Below are 26,141 nucleotides of genomic sequence, written 5' to 3'. Positions count from 1 at the left end.
CGCCCTCTCTTGGCTGCGGCTGCATCGGGTCAGATGCAATCGACATTTCGTTCTGTGTACATTGTTACACAGAATGACAATACAAGGAAATTATTATTATTATTATTATTTATTGTGCCCCCCCCCTCCAACCCCCTCTGCCTCAATCTGTGACTCCACTCAACCAGCTGAAGACGTTACACCAAAGATGAATTCCTTTCATTTTCCTTTGTTTGTTTATATATATATATATATATATATATATATATATATATAAATGAAATCATACACACACTCCATATATTAGTAATAAGCAGTTCCTACTCATATCCACAGTCTCCTCCCAACTGCATTCATCTGCTACTCCACTCGACCTGCTCAAGCTGCGTGACACCATACCATACTGTTATTTAATCATATACAATGTATATTACACAAAAGTAGTACATGGGACCTACTGTAAAGTATTACATTTTCCTTTAGAACAAATGTGACTGTATACCTGCAGATAAAGAGGCAAACAATGAGGCATTTTCGTGTATTTTTATTGAAAACGTTACAGCAGCATCTCTCAGGTTTAGGTCAGTTACCATGGAGACAAAAGACTAACCCTAAAAATGTTCCACTTGACTATTTTATGGCTTAACTTAAATCCATCGTGAGAACTGTAAACAAAATGAAATCAAAAAGCGGAGGTATTATATTGAAAGTTCTATGCCGAGGGTGTCGAACTCATTTTAGCTCGGGGTCCACACACTAAAAAAACCATCCCAGGGGCCGGACGAGTAGATTAGAGAGAGGGAAATAGAAAAGAACACAGTTGCTTTGTGAGTGGCCCCTGGCGGCAACAATTGGATATATTTCAAATCGCAGTTTGTTTTTCTCTTGCGGGCCTCCATGGTTAACCCCCATCCTATGCCGACTGATTCCTTTTTTTCATACAAATATATAAGACTCAGAACTGGAATGCAGATAACAAAAAAAAAATACTTGAAAGAAGGTGCAAAATGTTTTTTATGGCTTAAGCAAAGAAAACTTTTGGTCATTTTAAGAGAGCGGACATGAGTGGTGGATTCAAGTAACAGGAGACCTTTAGTTTGCGGTGGCATTCCTTAGTTGGAGAAGGAAAACGCAACTTTTAAAGCAAGATATCAGGACTGCAAAGCAGAGCGATTGTCACACCAGAGTTTTGACCCCCTCGTCTAATATTTAAGACTCTAAAATATTCAATACAAGCTAGCTACGCACATTTTAACCGATATGTCCAGCCGGACAGGAAAACCTTGATTTTTCCTTTACCTTCAGTGTAAATATACCCCATTGGCAAGAGGTCATGCTTATTTTAGGTATAACAGTTCTCCTTTATATTTATACCTAAAATTAACCATAAGCTTACTATTGGTTTTCCTAATTTGGGGGATTTTTTTAATGTGTGTGGAAAAATTGTTCTAAAAATGATTATTTTAGATAGATAGATACTTTATTCAACCCATAGGGAAATTCACACTTCCAGCAGTATCCTTGTGTTGAAAAATCAAATAATAAAAGATATAGAATACAAAAATACCCAATAACGTTTTGCTATAGCGTATTTAAATAGTGCTACGGAAAATACACACTAATAACAAAAGGTAATATGCAAATGGGTGGGTGGGGTTTATTGTGGGCTTATACTCCCCCGGGTGGAGTTAAAGAGCCTCATGGCATGAGGAAGGAATGATCTCAGTCTGTCCGTGGAACAAGATGAAATTACAAATTAGTTTTATTTTCATGGTATGTAGCCACTATATTAAACTTTTTTTGTATTTAATATATTAAATAAACTAGTTTGTTTATTTAATGTATTTGATTAAAAAAAAAAAATATGCATTTTATTATTTTTTTTAGTTTTTTTTATGTTGTATGTTTTTATTTTATTTAAGAAATAAAGTCTTGAATTTTTTTATTTCTAGTTTTTCTAATTTCTCAAACAAAAATAATAATCATACATACATAAAATACAAATAATAAACCATGGTCAATAAGGTTTTTTTTTTTAAAATTCTCTTGTCTTTTAATAAAAATCTTTAAAATATGCAAAATTATTTTACAAAGCGGTGGATACGTCCCCCCACCCCCTAAATGTTGGTGGATAACCTTTCTTAAAATAATTCTGAGGATGTTTAATGAGATAATTGATACTTTCTACAATGAAGATCTTTGCCAATGGGGAAGATTTTATTTTGAAAAACCATTAAATACATTTGCGTGAACTGCCGTTGACCCCAAAATTGTTCATGCCAACTATCGGGCTGAATGGAGAACTGTGACCTCGAAGTGAACTTGAAAACATATTGATGTCCAGTGTTCGACTACCTTTTTGCCCTCCAAGCAGGAGTTGAAGGTCAAAACGCGACACGATGAACGATTGGTAACATTCATCGCTGTGGAGTGATGCATCGTGGGAACCGCAGTCCGCCCCCCTTTCGCTCTCTGTCCCGAAACGGTAAATGGGCAAAAGTTTGGCGCTTGGCCCTCGGCGTCCTTCGGGGGGCGCTCAAGGCTTCCTGTGACGCAGGACGTCGGAACTTCCGTTGAGTTTGCTTCGGCCGGAGGGGGCGCCGTTGCCTAGGGGGCGCTCACGCTCACCTCCGGGCTCTTCCTGTTTGCGCCGTCGAGTCTCTTTGTAGCGGAGGGTGATGTCGCTACAAGTTCACAAAAATACTTTCAAAATAAAGAGAAATATACATAATGGCAGATATATTTAGAATTGTTTTTTTCTTATTTTACCCTAATGTCAACTTATTTTTTAGTGGAAATGTTTTTTGATGTGTTTTATTTGTGGGATTAAAAAATAAAATTTCATTTGAAATAATCATTCAAATTGAAACAAGGAAACTGAAATGAACAATTGTTTACTTGATTTAAAAAAGAAAATATAATGCAGTGTTCTCGTTTGCCCGCATCATTTTTGCTCAAATCAACGTGCGTCCCCGGGACGCAACTTTTTTTACACAAAATTGTCATTGTTACCCGATTACATTTTTTTTTTTAAACAAAGATTTACGGCACTCCAATCTTTTCGTCAGGCAGATCCAGCAGATGTTGTTTTGGTCTCGCGGTTCGAGTTTTCGTCTGAGCGCCGATCTCGAGTTGTGTAGTGAAAAGTCCGTCTCTTTTTAAAGAACCGGCTCTTTCGGTTCAACTCATTAAAGAGAGCCGGCTCTCAAACGGCTCACTTGCTTCGATGCATTATATTACGAATTATGATGTTGTATAAAGAAGTTAAGAAAAAAAGGAAGTATAAAAAGAGAAAATGAAAAAAAGGCAGGTTTGTGGTTATCCCTTTAATCGGTATATTACTATAGAAAATGTATTAATAATTTGATTAAAACTGAATGAATGTATAGATTTTTATTATATATTAGTCACTGATTTACAATTTCAACCTCGATAACACTAAATTTTGGGGACCCATAGATCTCTGTTGGGACCCATTGATTTTTGAGCATGCGAGTCCCCCGGACCCATCACTTTTCACAGGTAAAATGAACACTGATAATAACAATATTTTTGCCACCCTCCATGAATCAAAATGTTTAAATAATTATTTACGTTTGTTTCATAAGAGTAGGGAATAATGAAGCAATAAAAAGACTTAATAATCGGCTGATGAATGAGAAAAAAAAATGCTGATATATATATATATATATATATATATATATATATATATATATATATATATATATTTTGGGAAGGGGCGTCGCTACTTTGCAGATTTTCACTTTTTGCGTAATTGGCCGACGACCCTAGCACGGCGCGCCGTTCTCGTTTCCCGGCGCGCGGTTTCGGTGCGGCTAACGCTTCACCGTCCCCCCAGCTACCCCTTTCCCCCGCGGCCGCCCGTCTGTCGGACGTAAAATCTCCCAGCTGTACGACTCTTAGCGGCGGATCACTCGGCTCGTGAGTCGATGAAGAATTTGATTTGCTGGCAACCAGTTCAGGGTATCTCCTGCCCACTGCCCAGAGATGGGCTCTAAAATAATAATAATATATATATATATATATTTATTTTCAATTTTTTTTAAAACCCTTTTTTGAAGGGGCGTCGCTACTTTGCGAATTTTCACTTTCCGCGGGTGGTTTTGGTCCCCATTAACTGCGATAACCGAGGGATTACTGTAGTTGAAGGGACAGTGTGTAATATTTAGTGCCTCCTTGTGGTACAAAAAAATTGTTCATTTATGTTTGCCTGGAATTCAAGTAATATCATAAATAATGATTTTTTTAACATGGTGGAATCTATACCCTAGTAGTCACCGCCCTGTGCTCGTTTGGCACTTTTTTTGTTTGTTTTAGACAATAGAGTGCCATCTAGTGGTGAAATATTACACACTGGGGCTTGAATAAAACATTCCTCCCTGTTTTTGTGGTTGAATAACAGTTGGGGTTTTTTGTTGTTACCGTAAGAAGAATCGCCAGACGGTCCAGATGAGGATGAGGAGTATTCCCAGCAACCAGCACTGCGTGACGAAGAATGGAATGGGCAACATGATCGTGTTGGGGTCGTACTTGAGCACGATGAGGAACTCGGTGACGGTGATGGCCGCCACCAGCCACGCCTGCTGGCCCAGCTTCTTGTGGAACTTCCTGCAGAGAAAAACAAATGCTCAGGGTGCAGCCAACATTGCACAAGAACTTTGACGTAGTGCCACATTTCAGCCTTCAAACTTGGAGATCAAAAAAACTAAGAATCAACATGTGAAACAAATCATGTGCTAACAAATGAAAACATTGAAAAGTAGGCCACCTGCACCCCATTCTCAGGTCTCTTGCAGACTAATAGATTTTTGCCACCATCGCCCTAGCGTTTGCTCCATTCATCTGTCTATCAATTTGAATGATTTAGAAAAGCGACACCAGAGCATGATTCTGCCAGCACCATGTTTGACAGTGGGGACAGTGTTTTCAGGGTGACGTGCAGTAAGCCAAACAGAACACAACTTTTAGCCAATCGGACCAAAGCACCTTGTACCAAATCTTATTTGTGGCTCCCAATTGGTTTCTTACAAATGCCAAAGGGGCCTTTTTACGGTATTCTTGCAGAAAGGGATTTTGTTCTTGCCTCTTTTCCATAAAGGGCAGATTTATGCAGAGTATGATTAATAATTATTTAATGCACAGATTGTTCCACCTCAGCTGTGTATGCCTGCAGTTGGATCCAATGGCTTCTTGGATCATTTTTTTTCCTGTTTTTTGCCGAAGGTTTAGAGGGATGGCCAGGTTTCATTAGGTTTCAGTGGTTTAATCAGCTTTCCATTTTGATATAATTGCTCGCATAGCGCTCCAAGAGATGTGTAAATGTTGTGAAATCTTGCTTCCCATTACTGCTTTGAACTTTTCCAAAACTTTTTCCCAGACCTGCCTGGTGTGTTCTTTGGTCTTCATAGTTATGTGTGATCCCCAGTGTCTCCTTTCACAGACCTGAGCCCATCACAGAGCAGGTGCATTTAAACTGAGACTTAATGACACACTGGTCCACTCTGTCAATGTCATTTAGCTCTACATTGGATCATTCAGAAGTCATCGGGGGCCTTCTGGAGTCAGTTGGTTGAGATGAGGGAACACCTACTTTTCAGTTTTTTCGTTGTAAATATGATATGAAATGTTGGAATAATTTGGTTCCACTTTACGATCCTGTCTCACGTAGCGTTTTTGTTTTTTCAGTTTTAAGCCCGAGATGCGGCAAGACGTCAAAAAGTTTCGAAAAGCACGGAGGCCGACACTCACGGGTCGTCCATGAAATCGTAGATCTCCCTCATGGCCACTCCCCCCACGTTGACGAAAAAGACCAGCCGAAGGAGCACCAGGTAATGTTCCGGAGGCATCCACAAAACAAACTTCAGGTAGAAGGTGTTCATCTCCGCCAGGAGGAACTTCACAACAATTGGAGGACAATCAGAGCAGGAGTTATTATGAGGGGGAAGGGGCGTGGTCACACACTTGGTACCCTTACTTCGAAAAAGAAAATCTGATTAAATCTGCTTGACAGATTTTTGTTGTATATTAAATAGGAACAAAGGCAATTGTAAAATTAATTCTGCACGATGTGAAAATATGAACAAAAACATCTTGTCCCACACAGAAAATTGTAATTGTTTTTGGGATTTTTCTCATTTTATTTTAGTTCTAACTTATTAACCTCTTAAAATTAAAACATGTATAGCTATAAAAAAAAAAAGAATTCCATCCACCATCATGTATATTACATGTATATTACAGTTTTTAGCCTTATAAAAAGGTCAATAAAAATTAATGAAAATAAAAGTAAAAATAATTCCTTAGAATTGGCAAGTCATTAAAAATGTAGCATAACATTTTAAAAAATTAATGAGAAATGATGAAATCCTCAAATGCTCAAAAATGAACTCTTAATTTCCTCCCCGAAAAAAAATCAAGGAATTAAATATTTTAAAATAATTTGATTTAAAAAATGACTTAAAGCAATGCTTAAAATAAGCAAAAAATGTCATTCGAGTTAAATCCCCTTTGAAAAAAATAAATCTAAAATCATGAATTGAAATTAATTGTAAAAATCTCAAACAAGCAAAAAAAAAAATTCACGATAGTTCCCTCCAAAAATCAGGGATCAGAATGGAGATTTTCATTTTCAGCTGAAATAGCCAGGGTCCAGGAATAAAGCAGGGCGGAGCCCCCCCAAGCTCCTGGGTTTTAGGCAATTTACTTGTCCAAAACCATGCTTATATTTATCATTTAAGTAACATTTTTAGAAGATTAAAATAATTTGCCCACATAACTGATTTTTTTGTAAATACTGCAAGATAAGTTCAAATGCAGTTCAGTCCCTGCAGCTTGAGCAACAATGCGGCCAATTTTTCTAACGGCCGCCAGGGTGCGCCAGAGCAATAAAGGAAAGAGTGAGACAGTCGGATTTTGAATTTGTTTGCTACGCAAGAGAAAAAGTGAAAAAGTCGGAATGCCTTTGGGGTTCAAAAACAGCGGAAATCCGCGGATCCGCGGAAAATTCTGATCCCTGAAAAATAAATGTAATTCAATAAATATCATTTTGTAATTTTGAAATGATCAAAAGTCACAAAACAATTCCCTAACCAAATTGGTTTAAAATAACATGTAAAAACCATTTAAACTATCCTATTCATTTCATCCTTCAAACGATAAAACATTTAATAATTGAACCAAAAAGTTGTAGTTGGGGAATGATGAAAACAGACAAGCCCGTCCACAAAAATATGCGAGCTTTTACATAACGAGAGAATAAATACAATTATGTAAAGAAAGGGATTTGGACCGCTACCATGAATATGATGCCCAACACGGCCAACCATCGTCGAAGATTGGAAGCGGGCTTCCACTCGAACTTGACCCAACTGTAAGGTGTGAACTGGAAGGCGATGCGCTTGATCTTGCCCCTTGAAAACACAGGCAGGAACTTTGTTAACCCTCGTGCTACATCTTCTACAATTTTTCTCATTTTCGAATCTGCAAAAATGAAGACCAGAAAGCTGACATTTCCATGGGTTGTCTAAAAGTCATACATTTCAAAATGCCACTTGCTTTGATACTGAAATGTAAATCATCTACAATTGTCATAGCATAAACAGCAGATTTTGGAATGCTTTGAAAGCCCAATGTGCAAAAATGCATTTCCTGCAATCCCCACATCAATCACTTTACAGACGCTCCCATACTTACGAAAAAGGGTCGAGGCAAACATTTTTCCAGGGATGTCAAAAAATATCCGGTGATTGCAAAGTTAGATTTTGTATCGTGTCCACCTTTTTCCAGGTGCAGGACATTACTGTAATACTTCTTCCCGCCACTACCAGCATGTGGTGCTGTGAGAGGTCACCCAGCATTCACCCAAAAGAAGATATCCGCTTCCTCTTCCTAGTTCGTGTGGAAACATACTATACTGTGTGTTGTGTTCGGCCCATTCCAATTGGGGAGACTCGAACGAGTCCCGCATTGTTATTTTTCGTCACTACCTCCCCATGTCGGGAGTGGGTAATTTGCGCGCCTGCTGCCTTCCTTGGATGTGGTAGCCGTTTCTCATGCTCCCTCTCCGGAATCGAACCCTGATTCCCCGTTACCCGTGGTCACCACGGTAGGCGCAGAGTCTACCATCGAAAGTTGATAGGGCAGACATTTGAATGAGTCGTCGCCGCCTCGGGTGGGCGAGCGGTCGGCACAAGGTTATCCACAGTCAACACAAAGGGGGGGCCGGGCCGGCGGAACGGCGCACGCGGAGCAACCCGCGCCGCTTACGCCCCCGCCCGGAGGCGGAGGCCGGACGCGGGGGACGCGCGCGACGTCTAAGTTCCCGCCCGCCGGACACCGCGTGGGTTTTTGTGTGTCTGATAAATGCACGCGTCCCCGGGGCGAGACCGGAGCCCCGCCCGCGAGTCGGCGCTCGTTTGCATGTATTAGCTCTGGATTTGCCACAGTTATCCAAGTAACGGTGGAGCGATCAAAGGAACCATAACTGATTTAATGAGCCGTTCGCAGTTTCACTGTACTGGCCATTCGTACTTAGACATGCATGGCTTAATCTTGAAAACAAGCATATGATACTGGCAGGATCAACCAGAGTGCGTCTGCCGCCAGTGGGCTGCTTAGGGCGGTGCGGCCCTGGTCCGGGACGAGGTTGTGGCTACAACTGGGCTCGGGGGGCCGCGCGACACTCGTAGGGCAGCACGGCGGCGCAGTGGTTAGCGCTTGTGCGGCACAGTTCATGTCATGGGAACCTCCTGCGTGGGTTCAAATCCAGCTCCAGACTTCCTGTGCGGAGTTTGTATGTTCTCCCCTTGCTCGCGTGGGTTTCCTCCGGGCACTCTGGTTTCCTCCCACATTCCAAAAACATGCATTTTCAGGTGAATTGGCCGGTCCAAATTGTCCCTAGGTGTGGATGAGCGAATTAGTTGTCCGTCCCTGTGTGCCCTGCGATTGGCTGGCAACCAGTTGAGGGTGTCCCCTGCCCACTGCCCGGAGATGGCTGGGATGGGCTCCAGCCCCCCCGCGACCCTAATGAGGATAAGCGGTACGGCTAATGAGATGGGAGATGAGATCTCGTGCATCCATTCAATATGGTTGGTGTAAAGTATAAAGGAGAGGAGAGCCGTTCCTTTTGAAATGAAAGTGAAAAAGGAAAGCTTGATGTGGTTGAGAAAATGGTTAGATTGCTTTTTTTTCATTCACTCTCTACCACGAGGGAGGATCTCTTGAAGCTCATCTTCCAAAAGTAAGTTAAACTCAACTTTATAGAGCATATTATTTTATGAAATGTTTATTTTTTAATACAATACAGGTTACTTATATAAATATATAAACCTTAAACATACAAAATATAGCACTGAAGCAACCTGCGAACAAATTCAACTTACAAACGATCGTCCGGAATCTCGTTCGCAAGTCGGGCGGCGTCTGTATTCACGCTTTTACGAACATATGCATGCCACATTTTGGGGTTGAGGGCATTTACACCCTTTCGCCATTAGGTAGAGCCAGAGGCTCGCAAATAATTGTGCCTTTTTGCAGTAGGCACCAAAACAATGCCTACCACAATTTCTGGTCTGGATGTTAGTAGGGCTCGATAAGGACCTCCAGACGTAAGTTAAGTGCCATCTTTTGAATTGTGTATTTCGTTTTTTGAAACATAATCGAGTTACGTTTTTTTGAATCCAAACTATGATAGGGCCGCCTCATGTTTGTATTTGAATTTACCAGCTCGCGAGTAGGGTGGTAGTACTTGAGCAGCCACCAAAGGTTGGACGTTGGAGAGGGCAGAAATGTTTTTTTTTTTTTTTTTTACCAAAGAAGTACTCCAGTTCAGAAATGTCAGAACAGGAGTTTTTTTTTTTTTTTTTTTTTAACCCGATTAGCCGCCTGATGCTAAAAACTATACGTTTTAAGAAAGCTTTAATGCCTCTGAACATTTAGAGTTAGGGCTACAATTAACCATTTAATTCATCATTGACGGATCAGTCGATTTGTTCGATGAATGTGATTTCTCAGACATTTTTGATATCCTACTCTTGTCTTTTTAGGACAGATCGAAAAATAGTGCACAAAACAATGTCCTGTTATATATATTGATTGAACGTACTTGGTGGCTCATAAATCAAGTGATACAACAAATCGATGATATAATTAGTTGTCAGCACTTTTAAACATCGACTTAAATCAATTTAGTGGTTTACAGTAAAAAATATATTTTTGAAATTAAATAAATTAGTTATCACAATTAAAAGAATATTTGTGCTGTGCGATGCGTTATATCTATTTTTTTGCTACCAGAAGGGTTGAAGTCATTGTCACATTAACACCTAAAAAGCGCTCTTACTTGTAAGTGGGAATGTTCCACAAGCCCTGCCACTGGTAGGGCTTCATGGACAACCAGGCCAGCGCCTTCATGCCGCAGTAGATACCCAACCCGTTGCACAGCAACACGTCCATGATCCACTAACAGAAAAAAAACAACAGTTTCACGAAAGATTCCGAGGTTTTCCTCAAAACAACGACGACTCTCTCAGACGTACGTGATCCCACCAACATTCCGAGAAGTTGGGCAGCTGGTGCTCCAAGCTGTACTCTAGGAACTCGAACATCACGCTGATGATCATGCACATCCACCAGTCCCGGATCATCAGGGTCTGAAAAGACCGCAGGCTGAGGGTTGCCGGGTAACCGCCTCCACCCGACGGGAGTCGGATGAGGACTTGCGCTTTCTTACCTTAATGTACCACCCCAAGAAGTGAGCTGGGACGAAGCCGTCCATCTTGTCCTGCCAGTAGAAAGGAAAATATTTTTAGAGGCGCTTGTGCAAAAAGTGTACAGTAAATCTTCAGGGTTATAGAGTCTCTTGCTAACAATGGACGACCTTCACGATATGCAAAAATCTTTGCACTAAATGCTCTCATTTAACACGCACTCTATCTCCGCTGGCAGCGATAGTTGACCGGAGATAACGGATCGCAGCTGCAATCAAGAGACGGTAGGGGAAAAAAAGCACATTTGCAATCATTTATAACAGCTATTGGCGAGCTATCGTCTGCAACCAAGTGGCTAACATGAATGGCCCCTGCTGGCAGCAATAGTTGAACAGGGATAGTGGATCACGGCTAAATGGTGCTGTTCTATGGGTCGCCGCACATGACGATTTGGCTTTGTTGGCCAACGCTCTCAGCAAGAGTTGATTGGCAATAATAGATCGTGCCCCAAAGAGTGCAGTTCAAGATAGGTGGGTCACAAGGGCATGCTTCAGCAGGCCAAACCGAAAAAAAAAGCTGCTCTGCTGGCTCCGGCGCTCAGCAATTGTCAACCGGGCATGATAGATTGCAGCCAAAACAGTAAAGTTCATTTTTAAGACAGACCACAATGGCATGCCTTCCAACAAAACTGCCATTGACTTGAAAAACGCGATATAAATGCAGACTATTTACCATTTGCAGGTCCCTACTTGAAATAATAAGGTATTGGAGATAATGGATGGCAGCTGCACAAGTGCAATTCATTTGAGGCAGAAATACAGCCAAAAAAAAAAAAAATACAATATGCGGTTTGGGAAAATGGATCGCGGCCACACGATTGAGGTTCATTTCAGACGGAACTACAATAACTGCAAAAGTAAAGAGCTGCTATGTCGTTCCCCGGTTGCTGTATGATAACGGGACTAATGGATCGCAGCCGCAAGAGTGCAGTTCACTTTTGGGTGGACAGAGAGGCAAAAAAAAGTGCGGGCAGGCCTGACAAAAATTCGCTTTTCTGGCCCCAGCTTAGAGCAATATGCCATCGGGGATAACGGATTGCGCAATCTTTTTTAAACCCGCGATGCATTGAGTACGCAAGGTACAAAGCGAGAAGTAGCGAAGGATTACAGTCGTACTTCGTACATACTCTGTATCGAGTTTACTGTGACGAATTCAGTAGCCGATTACCATCGGTTTCTATCCCCCGCCATACGGCAATTTCCCCGACTCATGTCTTATCCCGGGGGTTTTATCGTGTACAGCACAATTACGACAGCGGTATAAGGAAAAGAAGAGCGTTACCCAAATGTTGTGAAACGGGTCGGTGGTGTTTCCGGGATCGTAGAGGAGGCAGTTTCCTCCGTAGTCCCGTTCAGGGAGGGGCACGCCCAGTTTGGGGTCGATGTACTTCATGAACTGTCGGCCGTCGTGCACGGTCTGGACGGAAAGGTGATTGAGAAGGTGCAACGAGCGGACGACTCGTCTGAATGACATTTCTTCAAATCGTCCGTTTCCATTTGGTGCAGGAAACGAATATTTTGAACAATGAGATTTCATTCGATTGATATCATTGTTTTGTATTTATTTCCACATTTGTTTTTATATTCATCTTTTTGGGGGGAGGGAGCTATCATTTTTACATTCATTCATATATTACTACATTTATATATATTATTGTTTGTTTCCATTCGTGTGTTATTTGTTTTAATTTCTAAATTGTATTTCTTAACAATTTAATACTTTTTACCATTTTTTTAAATTCTCATTTATGTTTTTCATTTTTTTATTTAAAGTTTGGATTTCCATTTGTGTCATTTTTTAAACATTTCTGAATTGCATTTTTATATTCATTTTAAGTTCTATGTATTTATTGCATTCCATTTTTGTATGAATTGATTTTCATTTTTCTAAAATTTTAGTATTATTTTTTTTTTTTACATTTATTTATTGATCATTTAGTACATTTATGTGAGTTTTTCCATTCAGATTATTTGACTTTTATTGTTGTATTCATTTTAAATTCTTTCAATTTTTGGCCATTTATTTTTATATTTTAATGTATTATTTTTGGGATTCATGAATTTTTACATATATTTATTCATTATTTATTACTTTTATCTATTCGTGTTTATTCCCATTTGTATTATTCTTTATAATTAATTTCTAAATTGTGTATTCTATCTTGTGTTAAACTATGCTTTTTAATTTTAATTATTATTATTGTATTTTTATTTTTAATGCATCTTTTCTGTCTTATTTTCTACATACATTTATTTATTTATAGTTTGTATTTCCATTTGTGTTATTTGATTTATAAATTGTATTTTTGTATTATTTTTTTAATTCTATTTTTCAATTATTTCAGTTCTTTATTATTTTCATTTATTAATTTCTACATTTATTTATCAGGATTTATTGCTTTAAATATATTGGTGTTTATTAAATGTAATTACATTTGTAAATTAGATATCTTTTAAATGTATTCTATTTATTTATCCGTTTTATTTTTTATTTCGTATGCACTTATGCATGGATGTATTCATCAAAGTACACATCGCATAAAAGAAAAAACAAGGAAGAGCACACGCGCATGAATTGCATTGGATTGCATGACCTTACATGAATGAGCAGAAAATAGATGGTAACCTCCGTTTTATTGGAGTCAGGCCCAAAAAGCAAATGAAGGTTCAATTAACTAACCTGAAAGAGGATGAAGATGAGAAAGAGCTCGTAGACGACAGTCACGCACAGCCAGAAGCGCCAATAAGCTGTAAAACATTTTCAGATCTATTGACCGACCCACTTCAAAAAGAGAATCATTCATCAAGGCAAATGTTTCTCCAGAAACTCGAGGAAACTAATGCGTTCGCAACACCGATATAGCAGGTTCTTGCTCCCGAAACCCCTCCGGGTATTGTCGCCACGGCAACCCAAACCACATCTTTTAATCGGCGGCGGGAGACTTCCAAACAGAGAATAAAATGGGAGGCTCGAGCGCGACTTCCGCTTCTTTTCTCATTTTCTCCCTTCCTGCTTTTATTTCCCGCAGGACTTCCAAATATCTCCGTTAGAAAGGAAACGGGTTAGACCGCATTCAAAGTTTCGTGTGCGTGCGTGCCGAAACGCGTCGCTTGCTCGTCGAGAGAGGCGCGTGAACCCACGATCTCAAAAGCTTTTGCCAAAAGGAGGGAATACGATTCAACAAGTCCGAGAGGATTAACTCATTGAATGCCAGGCATTTTGCTCAAATGTGAAGTGCAGAGAATTTTTTACTATTTGGACTCATTTTTAAAGGCCTGCAGAAAATAGAGTCCTGTAGCTAAGTTGGCATAGAGAACATAAAAAAGCTTGAATCCTTATCTTTCTACCTTTTATCATTGTTTAGTAAACTACAGTTGAACATTGCCAGGTTTCTTGAAAATACGGCTTTTTGAAAAGGATGCATTTCGAGCAAAACTTTCATCGCATTTGCGATACCTTCAATAGCCAAGCAATGCTCAACCTAAACCCAAGGGCAGTTTTCTTGCAAAATCAAGAACACTAGACCTATGGATGAACTTTGCAGGAACTTTTAGCGCCCGATGTTTCCGGTGAAGTGATCGCATGATTTTGGTCACCATGGCGATCACAGACGTGCACAAAACGTCATCCCTCTTTGCCATATTTAGTCATCTTTTAGAAAGAATGAAGTTTGGAAACGTAAAGCATCGGTGCTTGTATCTTTGCTTCTCTCACCAATATACATTTCACTGTACGTATTCGCCATAAGGGCCGCCTACACACAGTCATAAACTCGATACAGAGAACAAAGATCTGATCACAATCACTCCTGCCTTATCATACTGATACAATTCCCAGAGGCTTGATACTTAATGATTCGCAGCGCCAAAGCATTCATCATCGTTTTTTCTAAATAAAACACATATTTTTTGGGCACTCAGGGACAATGCTTCTTAAAACGTATTTATACATTACAGGATTGAATGAGTTAAAATGAAATCTGAGCCAGGTCAACTATGAGTCCAATTGTGCCCATAACTGCTATTGAGGGACAAGAATGTAAAAAAAATTGCTTACAGTGATTTAAAAACATTGTAAAGAATTCTAAGCACATTTTTCATTATTCTCTGTTCTCAAATTTAGCCCTGTCCTTTCTTAAAAGGGACACTGTGTAATATTTGACCACTAGATATAGCTGCATTGTCCAAACTACGGAGACCCAAGGTGGCTGTTTTCTAATCTTTTTATTTTCAACCCACAAGTATTTAAGATAAAATATTGCACGTTTAAATGGTGGTTCGTGTATTTTTGCTTATTAATCAAGTCAATATTGTTTTTTTTTTAATTGTTATTTTTTACAAAGGTTTATTCCCACTAGGAGGCCCAATATAATAGAAAATTTCCTTTTAAAAGGTACATTGTGTGATCATTCACCACTAGAGGTTGATGTAGCTTAGAATGGAGCTGAGGCGTGTGCATTCAAGGACAATTGGTGGATACCACTCCACAAAATTCTGAAAATGGCAATCTCCAGATGCTTAGATCATCAAATAAAGCGACATTCACTGTGGATGACGCGTGACACCGAAGCACAAAGCAGCTAACTATAACAATAGCCTGCAACCAAGTGGCTTGAGTAAGAAACAATGGAAAAAAGTCAAAGATTATTTATCACGGAATTCGATGACGTTAGCTTGCATAGCCAAAGGTGGACGCCGAGTAACACTGAAGGACGAAGCAGCAGTGCTAACAATTACAATTGTTGCTCGCAGCGAGCCATAGCCTGCAGCTAATTCGCTAGTATCGTAAAACACTTGATTTATTAGCAAGCAACAAGAATGGCAGTCATCTGATTTGCTTTTTTTCTGAGTGCAAAATAAAAATCTCCAAGAACATCTTGTCTTGGCATGAATTTCCAGCAGAATTGGACTTCAAAAATCTGCCTTTCCAGGTCCAAGTTCTTGTATAATTAACAGAGACTGAAGTGGCCCCTCCTACCTGGATGTGGTCGGGTGAAGGGTCCGTCTTTGGCTTGTGTGACCCCGAAACAGAGAAAAACCAGGATGCTGGCCACAATCCCTCTGCAGAGAACAGGAGAGCAGGATTTGAACCATAAAGAACGCAAATCCATAACAGACGTCCATTACAATTTCTACTGAGATATATCCAACGCCAAAGTTCCGTTAACTGGTCAGAAAAAAACGAGACCACAGTGGTTGATTTTACAAAGTAAGTCAGTCCAATCATTTTCTCAAATCAAGTTTAAAATTAACCTCAGGGATGGTATGAGGAAATGTTCTGAACAACACAAAACAGGGCTTCCAGAAGAGTGATGAAATGAGGCAACCCATGCCAAGCTGGCTTTCACTTGGGGGCGAGTCAGCGCAAGGCGTTGCTGCTTATTTTTGATTTTGCACACAAGAAGAAGGTGGCGATTCTAAGGGGAGTTTTTAGCAACAAGCCGTTTTCTATCAAGTTTGTGCGTCCTTCTACTTCCAAGTTTTTGTTAGCCACTAGCGAAACTTTGGCTAATGTTTACATGATGTCACTAGAGAACGGTTTTACTACAGTTGAGCCGTTTTAAATCATAAACACGTATTTTGTGTGACATTTGGTCCATTTGTTACCAAACTCTTTTCTTGCATTAGATTGCACCGACTACGGTCACTATTCACTCATCCGTCCATTAAAAGCTATAATGCCACAAAAGTATGTAGTTTAAAAAGTATAACTTTGCTGTCTGTCTGTATTATTTTAAGCACTTGAATGACTTTTGGTGTTTTTAAAAGAATTTACAAAGCTTTTAAATCTTTTTCCATGGCCAAATTCAAGCAATTTTCCAACTTCTCCATTACCGTTTAAAGGAAGAAATCCGGTGTTCATCATTTATTTTGCAGAAACACTAATATATCTTCAATTTATATGTGCAAATTTTAATATTGCATGTGCATACATCAGGACATATGCTTTTTAGATCTTGAGTAAATTGCAAATATATATGTATTTTAGATAATGTTAGCTCATAAATAAGTTAATAATGAAGAAAAGCTACCTTCATTTGTTGCATGGCCCATAATCGATACGCACTAATACTCATTTCATAGTGCCCTTAGTATTAGGTGTAGCAGGCACCTGTCCTTTTGGACAATGACGCTTCATAGGACAATTTCATATAAATTAATGCCGGCTTCAGTTAACAAGGGGAGATGAGAAGCGATGGCAAAGCGAGGCCACTAGAGAGCAGTGTCAGTGTCATCTTTAAGCAGACTTGTTGAGAAACATGGCCACAAATCCAAGCATTTACAAGCACTTTACCCCAATTTCAATTACTTTCCAATTCTTGAAAATTAAAGGATTAAAATTTAAGGATATAAAGCGCCTGTAAAAACGCAGAATTAGATACACGGAACACATAGAATTAGCACTTAGTAATATGTGTGTCTGTTATTTCATTTATTTCTTTTTGTAATGGACCTTTTTAGCAAGACAATGCAAAATGACTATTTAAATGATTTATGGGAATTTCATTTTTAATTTGAGCTAAAATTTTAATTTATGTCTTTGTGAAGCTTAAAGGGAGTATCAAAGACCTTTTTTTTCTCAATTGGACACAGACGGTGTAGTGTTCTTCCCCACAATCATGCAGATATGTTCCAAAATTAAAATAATTTCAAAGTAGACAGTTTAACCTCATATTCTCTAGAGCTGTGACATTTCCTCTTGGAGTAATTGGAACTTTTCTGACCGTTTCGCGGTTTTGTCCGGGTTGGTCATCAAAGGGTAAATTTACCTGCCGTCGTGTACATGATGTGTTCCTTTTTTTACTTTGCCACATTTTAGGTATGTGATTGTGACTTTTCCTATAGTTTTTTTCACCATTTGTCTTGCAAATAGTATAATATTGTCCAGATAGCTGCCTGTGAGGTGCAGATTACCAAAGGCTTCCACTTCCGTTTGGTCTAGGTTAGCCCCGTTCGCAGTCGGCTAGCGTTGCCGTGGCCGTTTTTTTTTCGCCCAGCAGGGTTCGTGCTTGTAGCCGTGGTAGTGTTATGTTGTGGCTCGGGGTTATTCAGGCTGCTTACTGCATGTTTTCAGTCAGCCAGCCTCCCTTTTTTTCTGCCGATCGGTCCCTGTTCGTTATTTAAGGCAGCCAACTCGCTTGCTTTACCAGTTTGCCCCATTTTGGCTGCTCGCCATGCTCAAAAATCGCTGTAACATCGCGGCACCCATCTGCGACACAATGACTAGCTATTCTCCACAAAACTACCAAAACTTGGCTTTAAACACTTAAAACGTTTTCTACTATTCAACATGTAAACAGATAGGGTGACTGGCTTGCTCGGATGCTTCACATGATGTCACCGCTCAGACGGTCAAAAACGAGACAGACGCATCATCTTGGAAAATAATTGAAATATACCAATGACATATATATATATATATATATATATGAGAGCTATTATGGAAATAAATTGTACTGTTTTTTCACATTTTGTATGTTTTAGAATTTGGGAATCTTTTTAAGGCGTAAACAACACACAGCTAAGACCTTCCAAGTTGAGGCTTGAGACATCAGACATGATCCTTGAGATTAGCAACCATGGTGACGGAAAAGCAATGGATGGACCAATGTTATCAGAATTTGACAGTTAAAAAAAAGAAAAAAACAGAAGTCACTGACCTCTTTGTATTATAAGCCGTGTCTTGCGGCGTTTCCTCGAGGAGCGTGATGTAGACCAGAGCGCACGTCAGGATGAACAAAACTGTGACGGTGTGGGCTCGCCTGTTTAAAAAAAAAAAGATATGTACATTTATGTTTCCCGTAGAATTTTGCGAGACCCTAGTCTCTGGCCTTTATTTTTTTCACTCTACAGTGAATTTTTAACTTATCATCATCTCATTAGCTGCACCGCTTATCCTCAGTAGGGTCGCGGGGTGCTGGAGCCCATCCCAGCAATCATCGGGCAGTGGGCAGGGGACACCCTGAACTGGTTGCCAGCCAATCGCAGGGCACACGGGGGCAGACAACTCACTCGCTCAGTCACACCTAGGGACAATTTGGACCGGCCAATTCACCTGAAATGCATGTCTTTGGAATGTGGGAGGAAACCGGAGTGCCCGGAGGAAACCCACGCAAGCACAGGGAGAACATACAAACTCCGCACAGTAAGGCCGGGAGCTGGATTTGAACCCACGCAGGAGGTTCCCACAACTTCAGAACTGTGCCACACACGCTAACCACTGCGCCGCCGTGCTGCCCATTTTTAACATATTTAAATGTTAAAAACTACGCAACTTAAAATGATAAAAATTAAAAATATTAATAAGTTTATGAGACTCTGGCGTGACCGATTAAACCCCGGTGGCCCGCCAGAAATGCCCCTAGACCCCCCTAAATGGTAAATGGTCTGCATTTATATAGCGCTTTTAGTCAATGAAGACCTCCCAAAGCGCTTTACAATGTGCTTCACACTTACCCATTCACTCACACACTCACACACCAATAACGGCCATGCAAGGCGCCGCCCTAGACTGTCCACCCACCATGGTCTAACCAAATTCTGAGGAAAACACTGTAATTTTGAGATAGTGTTTTGGCTTATTATTAAAACCAATGGTGCTTTATTCAGATGAAGTATTTTTGCACCACTAGTGGTTGCCATACATTACACACTGGGGCATAAAAGGGACAGTGTGTATTTTTTACTGCCTTTTGGTGGTAAAAAGTTTTTGATTTTTTTATTTGAATCATAAGCAAAAATTATCATATAAAGGTGGATGGATTTTTTAAAATATTCATAAGTGAAGGGGGATTAACTCATGTGCGGTCCCTTCATTTTACTCATGTTGAGGTTTTTGAGTTTTTCCTTGCCCTCATGTAAGTTTTAGATCAGGGGATGGTGTCATAATAGTTTGCATTCATGTGTGGTCTGAGCAGCACTTTGAGACTCCTTGTGATTAAGGGCGTCACAAATAAACATGACTTGACTTGTATTATTTTGACACAAGTTGGGGATCACTTATAGGGAGCTGGCATCTTGCTGCAAAGGGTTGGTTGGTTTATTGGTTGGATGAATGGATCCCTTGACCACTAGGGTCCTAAGGGAACCATTTCCTGTGATGTGTCTTGGGCAAGTACAGCCTGGTGGTGTCCATCCATCTCTAGGCTAACCCTCAAATAACAATTCTTTTTTTCTTTTTTGTTGCATTTTTTGTTATTATGTTTCTTTTTTCTACTTTTCTGTTCATTTGTCATATTTATTTTAATTGTTGCCATCACTTTCTTTAGTATTCTCATTAAATTGGTTTTCCTTTCTTTTTTTTCCATTTTTCATCTAATTTTCTATTTTGTTCTTTTTATTTGTTTGTCCTTCTTTCCTCCTTTTTCTCTTCCGTTATTTTCCTCTTTCTCTTTTTTGGTTGTTTTTGTTATTTCCTTTTATAATATTTTGGTTTTGTTCTTTTACAATAATTCCTTTGTTTCTCTTTCATTCAAGAAAGGCTGGACAAAAAAACAAGGACAACTGCATTTTGGTCATTTGAGTCTCTGCAGTCTGTACTTGTACACATGCTTTTTAGCACTCCTTTTCGTTTTCACGAAACAATACAGCGACATATAGTGATTAAATATTACATACTGTCCCTTGAATGACAAAAAAAAACACACAACTATGCGGTCTAGCTTGTATGCCACGAGGCTGTAATTTACGTTAAGTTGAGATAAAGCAGTGAGCCTTGAGCAAGTTTACTTTCCCTCCCTGACAAAAGCAACGCCGTTGCTACCGTATAACACCAAGCGGACAGAATGTCAATTTTCCGGACTAGCAACCTTCTGCGTAAACGTTGGGAAAGCGTCGTGACTTTTTGCACGGCGCACTCACCAGAAAAACGTGTTGGTCCCGTCGTCATACACTTCGCACTCCGTATTCTTCCTCTGCAAGGTCTCCCGGGAACTCTGCTTGGTGAATTTGGCTTTTGGCATTTGATCGGGTACGCCGGTATCCCCCGTGCAGTCGCCGAGCATCTCGGGGGCGCCCCGGGCGGCCTGCGCCGGGGGTGCGCAACTCCGCTTCATGGTTTCTTCAGCGCTTTTTTCCCTGAATGTTTGAATTCTCCGGTTCAGGCGTGGCTCATGTCCACCGCGCCCGAGCGACGTTGCGTCCTGGTTGAGGAGAAACAAGTGTCACTCGCTTGAGAGAAAAGGGAGGAGAGAAGGAGCCTCCTCCTACTATTGCCAGGGACGGCAATAGGGTGGTTTCCATTGGCACCCTCACAAAATAATGGCATTTTATGTTAAGAAATACACGTATAAATACATAAAGCCTAATACACAAACAATGATACTTAAATATATGACATCAATGCACTTTATACATATATTTCTGCATTTTGTCATTTATTTATTTCAGAATGTTTCTTTGTCGTGCAAAATGTTATCACTTTTCACTCATCGGTTGTTCGATACATATTGTGCAGAAGTCTGGGGCAATAATTACAAAAGTTCACTACAGCCCCTTTTTATACTCCAAAAACGTGAAATTAGAACCATACACAGGGTAGGATATCGAGATCATACTAATATTTTATTCCTGCAGTCCAAATTATTAAAATTGGATGATTTAGTAAAATCTTTCACTGCACAACTGCTATTTAAGGTCAACAAAAACATAGTGCCAGAAAACATCCATGAATTATTCATTCGGAAAGAGGGAAATTATAACTTAAAGGGCTGTAGTAAATTCATAATCCCAAAGGTGAGAACCACCAGGAAAAGTATGTGTGTGTGGAGTCAAACTTTGGAACAATTTACAAGACGAGATCAAACAATGTCCAAGTATTCACTTGTTCAAATTTAAATACAAAAAACATTACTGGCGGAATAAAGAGACGAAGAAAATGGGGTATGAGTGATACGAGAGATCGGGAATAGTGCGTCTAGAACTATGGTTAACTTTGTTATTGTTGGTATTGTTATATCACAAGTGTTATTATTAATATTATTACTATTGTTGATATTCTCATTGGTGTATTTAATAGGGAAGATGAAGGGGTAGGGAATATAAGCATCTGCTTCTTAATACCCCTCTTTGAACATATTATGTACAGTGAGACCTCGCTACTTCGCGGTTCGACGTCCGTGGATTCAGAGCTTCGCGGTCTGTAATGGTAAAAAAAAAAAAAGGGGGGGGGGCTGTTGGGGGTTAGGGTGAAGCGGAAGCCGCGTGGACCCAGCAGCGGCAACCGTGGGTTACCAGTACACTCAGTATGGCCAGAGTAAGTCGAGAGCCTTCCCGGCTTATTAAGGTGCTCGTGGCGCACGTTAAAGCTCGTGTTTGCTGACGGGATCTCAAAGACTATTATGCATTACGGCAGTGAAGTGGAAGCCGCACCAAAACCGCGCGCCGGTGTTGTGCCCAAATCCGACTCCCGTACAAAATCCCCCCCCCCCCTCGCGTGAACGCGCATTCTGCTGCGCTTCAGACAGGCCGTCGCGGTGTCGTGCGTATCGCGCCCGAAAGGGTTAGGGGCTCGCTCGCGAATAATAAGGATAAGCGGTGAGATGAGATTGTTTTTTTTTTAAAGGTGCGCCGCTACTTCGCGGCTACTCACTTATCGCGGGTGGTTTTGGTCCCCATTAACTGCGATAACCGAGGTCTTACTGTAACATTATTTTGTTGTTGAGTTATTGTTTTTGTTCTGTTTTATTTTAATGTTCTAATAAAGTTTTCATTCATTAATCCGATTGAACCAATTAAATGCCTTTCTTCATCACTGATCAAACACAAGGTAAAAACGTCATGAAGATATGCACAACAAAATACACTACACAAGACACGAGAAAATACACAACAGAATAAACGACCAAGAAACACAAGGGAGTCAACAACGGCCAAATATCTCCAGACAGTAAGGAAAGTCCTGAAAAGTCAGCTGAATTGTAGAAACAAGCTCCGAGCCATCAACTCTGCCAGTCATCAGATACCCTGCTGGTATCATAAGCTGGTCAAAAGAGAAAATAGAAGCCGCTGACATCAAGCCAAGAAAGCACCTCAAAGTCCTTACCATGCATGGAGGGTACCACCACAAGTTTAGCACCCAGAGGCTATGTGCTAAACGGAACGACGGAGAAGCAGAGAGCTTCAATGCAAGGGTCCAGGAAGAAACATTCAACATTCAAGATAACATCGAATGAATGGCCTCAAAAGTGAATGTCTCAGACAGCAATACCCCGATGAGAGTGTAGAAGAGAAGCAGACATCTTAAAAGGACAAGCCACTATATAAAATGTACCAACATCAAAGGAGGTGACTGACACCAAGAAATCATGGCAGCACAAGAAAAGGCCATAGGCACAGGCGCATTAGAGGCCAGGATCTACAAGAGTAGATCAGACCCAAAGTGCAGACTGTGCAAAAACGCTCCTGAAACCATCCATCACATTGAGGCAGAGTGTAAGATGCTAGCCTGGAACAGCAAACATCAAGAGGCACAACCAAGTCATGGGGATAGTATACAGGTAGATCTGCAACCAGTATGGCACAGAAGTTCCCAAATCTCGGTGGGCCATACACCAGAAGAAGAAGAACAGGGCTAAGGTCCTGGGGGACTTTAGCTTCCAGACTGACAAGCAGTTCCTGGCTAACCGACCAGACATAATGGTGGTGGACAAAGAACTAAAGAGGATTGGGATAAGATATGTGGCAATCCTAGCTGACGCTAACAACAGAAAGAAGGAACACGAAAAACTGAAGAAGTACCAAGGGTTGAAAGAGCAGCTGAAACACATTTGGAAGGTCAAGGTCAGCATAGTACCCGAGGTAGTGGGGGCACTCGGGGCAGTAACCCCCAAACAGGAAGAGTGGCTCTAGGAACAACATCTGAAACCTCAGTGCAGAAGATCACAGTCTAGGAACAGCTAAGGTAATGCACAGAACTCTCAAACTCCCAGGTTTCTGGTAGAGGACCCGAGTCTGAAGATGATATAGACAACACCTAACTAGGGGTGAGGAGATGTCATACGAGTCGTACTTTGTAGAAATTTCACTGATATGGGTGATTATGGAACTCAACCACTAAAATCGAGGGGACTACGCTTATAAAACGACTGCACATTATTGTGAATAGACTTGCCAAGAGCAAAGAAGAGATCCGCAGGTTTGAGAGCGTTCTCCAGTCGGGCCCCTGTGTTTTGGAATGCTCTTCCCCCTGGGATTCGATCTGCAACCTCAGTGGAAATGTTGAAATCTAAGCTTAAAACACACTTCTGTTCTATAGCATATGAATGACCTATATTTCACCTTGAAATATCTGTGTATTGTTTGTCATTGCGATATCCATTGCAGCCTGGTCATCCTTGAAGAAAGCTTACCTCATGTGCAGCCCTTACTCAAGGTTTTTTTCATTTTCCTCGTGTTGAAGTTTTTGAGTTTTTACTTGTCCTCATGTAGGCTTTAGATCAGGGGATGGTATCATAATAGTCTGCGGTTTGCAATCATCTGTGCAGCCCTTTGATCAAGGGCTATACAAATATCATGACTTCAATAGTCCGAATGCGTTTCCTTTTTTTGTGCAAAATGACAAATACGCTTTCTTGTGGAGCTTTACACCGGAAGTGAAAGCAACCATGTATTTTGATTGCTTAAAATAAAAAAGGTTGCGCTTACATTTACGTCACTATGACGATTTCCTTGTGGGCAAGATGGGTAATTATAAGGGCGGGGAGACAAAAACAAGTATCTCATTCACGACATTTTACCTAATTATATTAAAAATATACAAAAAATACGAATGTGAATCTTCGGCTCCTGTTTAGCTAACCAGACCGGCTAATGTTAGCATCCCGTGTTTGACCTTGTCTGCAGGGATTGTAAACTTATTGTGCGTCGTTTTAATTTGCTGGTATAATTTTATCCCTCAATGTCTATATACAGCTAGATAGATATATTGAGGTACTATTATATTATTAAATAGACACATTTGAATATTTTTTTCAAGCTGCTTACGACACAAGACTCACGTTTGTTAGCGTACAGGGGAGCCATAAGTAACTTACCGCTTAAATGTGCAGGCTCGGGGGTTCCAGGCGGGAAGCGAGCCACTCGAACCCCACAATGACAAACATTTCATGCGCAGACGAGTCCAAATGTCGAACCGAACCCACTTGGAGAACAAATCCGGACGCTCTCAATAAAGCCAGTCCAGACGTCACATGGCCCACAGGGAGTCATCCAGAGAGGTAACCGCCCCGGGTTTTGAATTTCAAAATAAATTTTAACCTTCTTTGAAATTGAACGGTTGTTTTATTTTGAAATCCACACACAACAGACTACATCATTTTGTAATCTTCACCCACTTTACATATAGTTAACCGTCCCGGTTATATCTCTCAAAATAAATGCCTTACCATGGTTCTCGCAGGAGTTGGGAAAATAAGATAAGAGAGACTAAGTGAGAGAAAGAGTAAAAAGTGAGAGCAAGAGAAAGACAAATAAAGAGAAAGACAGAGATAAAACGAGAGAAAGAGGGGGAAAGAAGAAAGACAGAGACAGAAATAAAACAAGACAACAGGAGTAAGACAGAAAAATAGATGAAGAGAAAGAAAGAGAAAAATTTACCGCACCGATTATTTCAAATAAATCATTTCTGCTGTCTTGAACTGTGAATTGATTGACTTTGAAATCCGCATAGACTCCAGAGAGCCGTAAACCTTATGTTTGTTCCATTAGGCCCTAATGATTAGGGTGATATCCACGGAATGGTAACCAGCATGGGTCATTTACTGGTTTAACATTTGAGTTGCTTTTAATTTTGAAATCTGCATTGACCAACATTAGTCAATAACCATAGTCATTCAAAGAAAGTTTACCTCCCCCGTTATTTATTTCCAAATAAATGCTTTTGCTGGCTTAAACTATGAGGTTTTTTACTTTGAAATCTGCGTTAACCAACACCGGCAGAATGTTGTCACCAACATTGCGTCATTGCAGTGTTTCCTATAAAATATAAAGTCAGAATGATGGTGTGTCATGAATTCACCAATTCATGGAAGATTAACACTTATTTTTGAACTGATTAAACAACACAAATGTAATCGCATATAAGTGGATTTCAAATGTTGCAAAACGTCGTTGGAACTGCCGTTAAATAATCAGTGGCGCTCATTCTTACAGCAGTGGTTACATCGAGTGGTAGTTAACAATGCTTACATTTGATCGGCCACAGAGTGGATAATATATAAAAAAAGTCAGCCAATTATGAAGCCGGGCCCAACCCGAACGTGATGATTGACACAGACCACCGGGCTCGAGCCAAAGATCTTACCTTTACCTACAGGTCGCCCAATGTGAGCATGGATGTCTTGGTTGCTTCTGTGATTAGTTTTCTCCTTGTTTGAGG

The 26,141-nt window shown here is 40.3% G+C and overlaps 1 protein-coding gene across 1 annotated transcript; it reads right to left on the bottom strand.

The window, feature by feature from the left end:
* Positions 1-508: 508 nt before the first annotated feature.
* Positions 509-24,965, bottom strand: ptdss2 (phosphatidylserine synthase 2). Its single transcript, XM_088340660.1, has 13 exons — positions 24,799-24,965; positions 20,627-20,907; positions 18,427-18,528; positions 15,744-15,826; positions 13,446-13,513; positions 12,048-12,182; positions 10,730-10,780; positions 10,536-10,649; positions 10,340-10,458; positions 7,295-7,409; positions 5,749-5,894; positions 4,423-4,608; positions 509-2,663 (listed from the first exon to the last, which is right to left on the bottom strand). Exons 2-13 carry the CDS (start codon positions 20,818-20,820, stop codon positions 2,516-2,518), a joined length of 1,461 nt encoding a protein of 486 aa, XP_088196786.1. The 5' UTR covers positions 20,821-20,907; positions 24,799-24,965; the 3' UTR covers positions 509-2,515.
* Positions 24,966-26,141: the final 1,176 nt, after the last annotated feature.

The sequence above is a fragment of the Urocampus carinirostris genome, chromosome 7, assembly GCF_059441175.1.
Source record: "Urocampus carinirostris isolate Australia breed hairy pipefish chromosome 7, RoL_Ucar_1.0, whole genome shotgun sequence".
NCBI classification, from domain to species: domain Eukaryota; kingdom Metazoa; phylum Chordata; class Actinopteri; order Syngnathiformes; family Syngnathidae; genus Urocampus; species Urocampus carinirostris.
This window is presented reverse-complemented; position numbering and strand designations above follow the sequence as displayed.

Coding starts and splice junctions, on each gene's coding strand:
- ptdss2 (XM_088340660.1), bottom strand. CDS start 20,820: ATGAAGCGGAGTTGCGCACCCCCGGCGCAGGCCGCCCGGGGCGCCCCC. Junction 13,514..15,743: donor CTTCACCCGACCACATCCAG/GTAGGAGGGGCC, acceptor AATGTTTTACAG/CTTATTGGCGCTTCTGGCTG. Junction 7,410..10,339: donor TGGAACATTCCCACTTACAA/GTAAGAGCGCTT, acceptor TGTGTTTTCAAG/GGGCAAGATCAAGCGCATCG.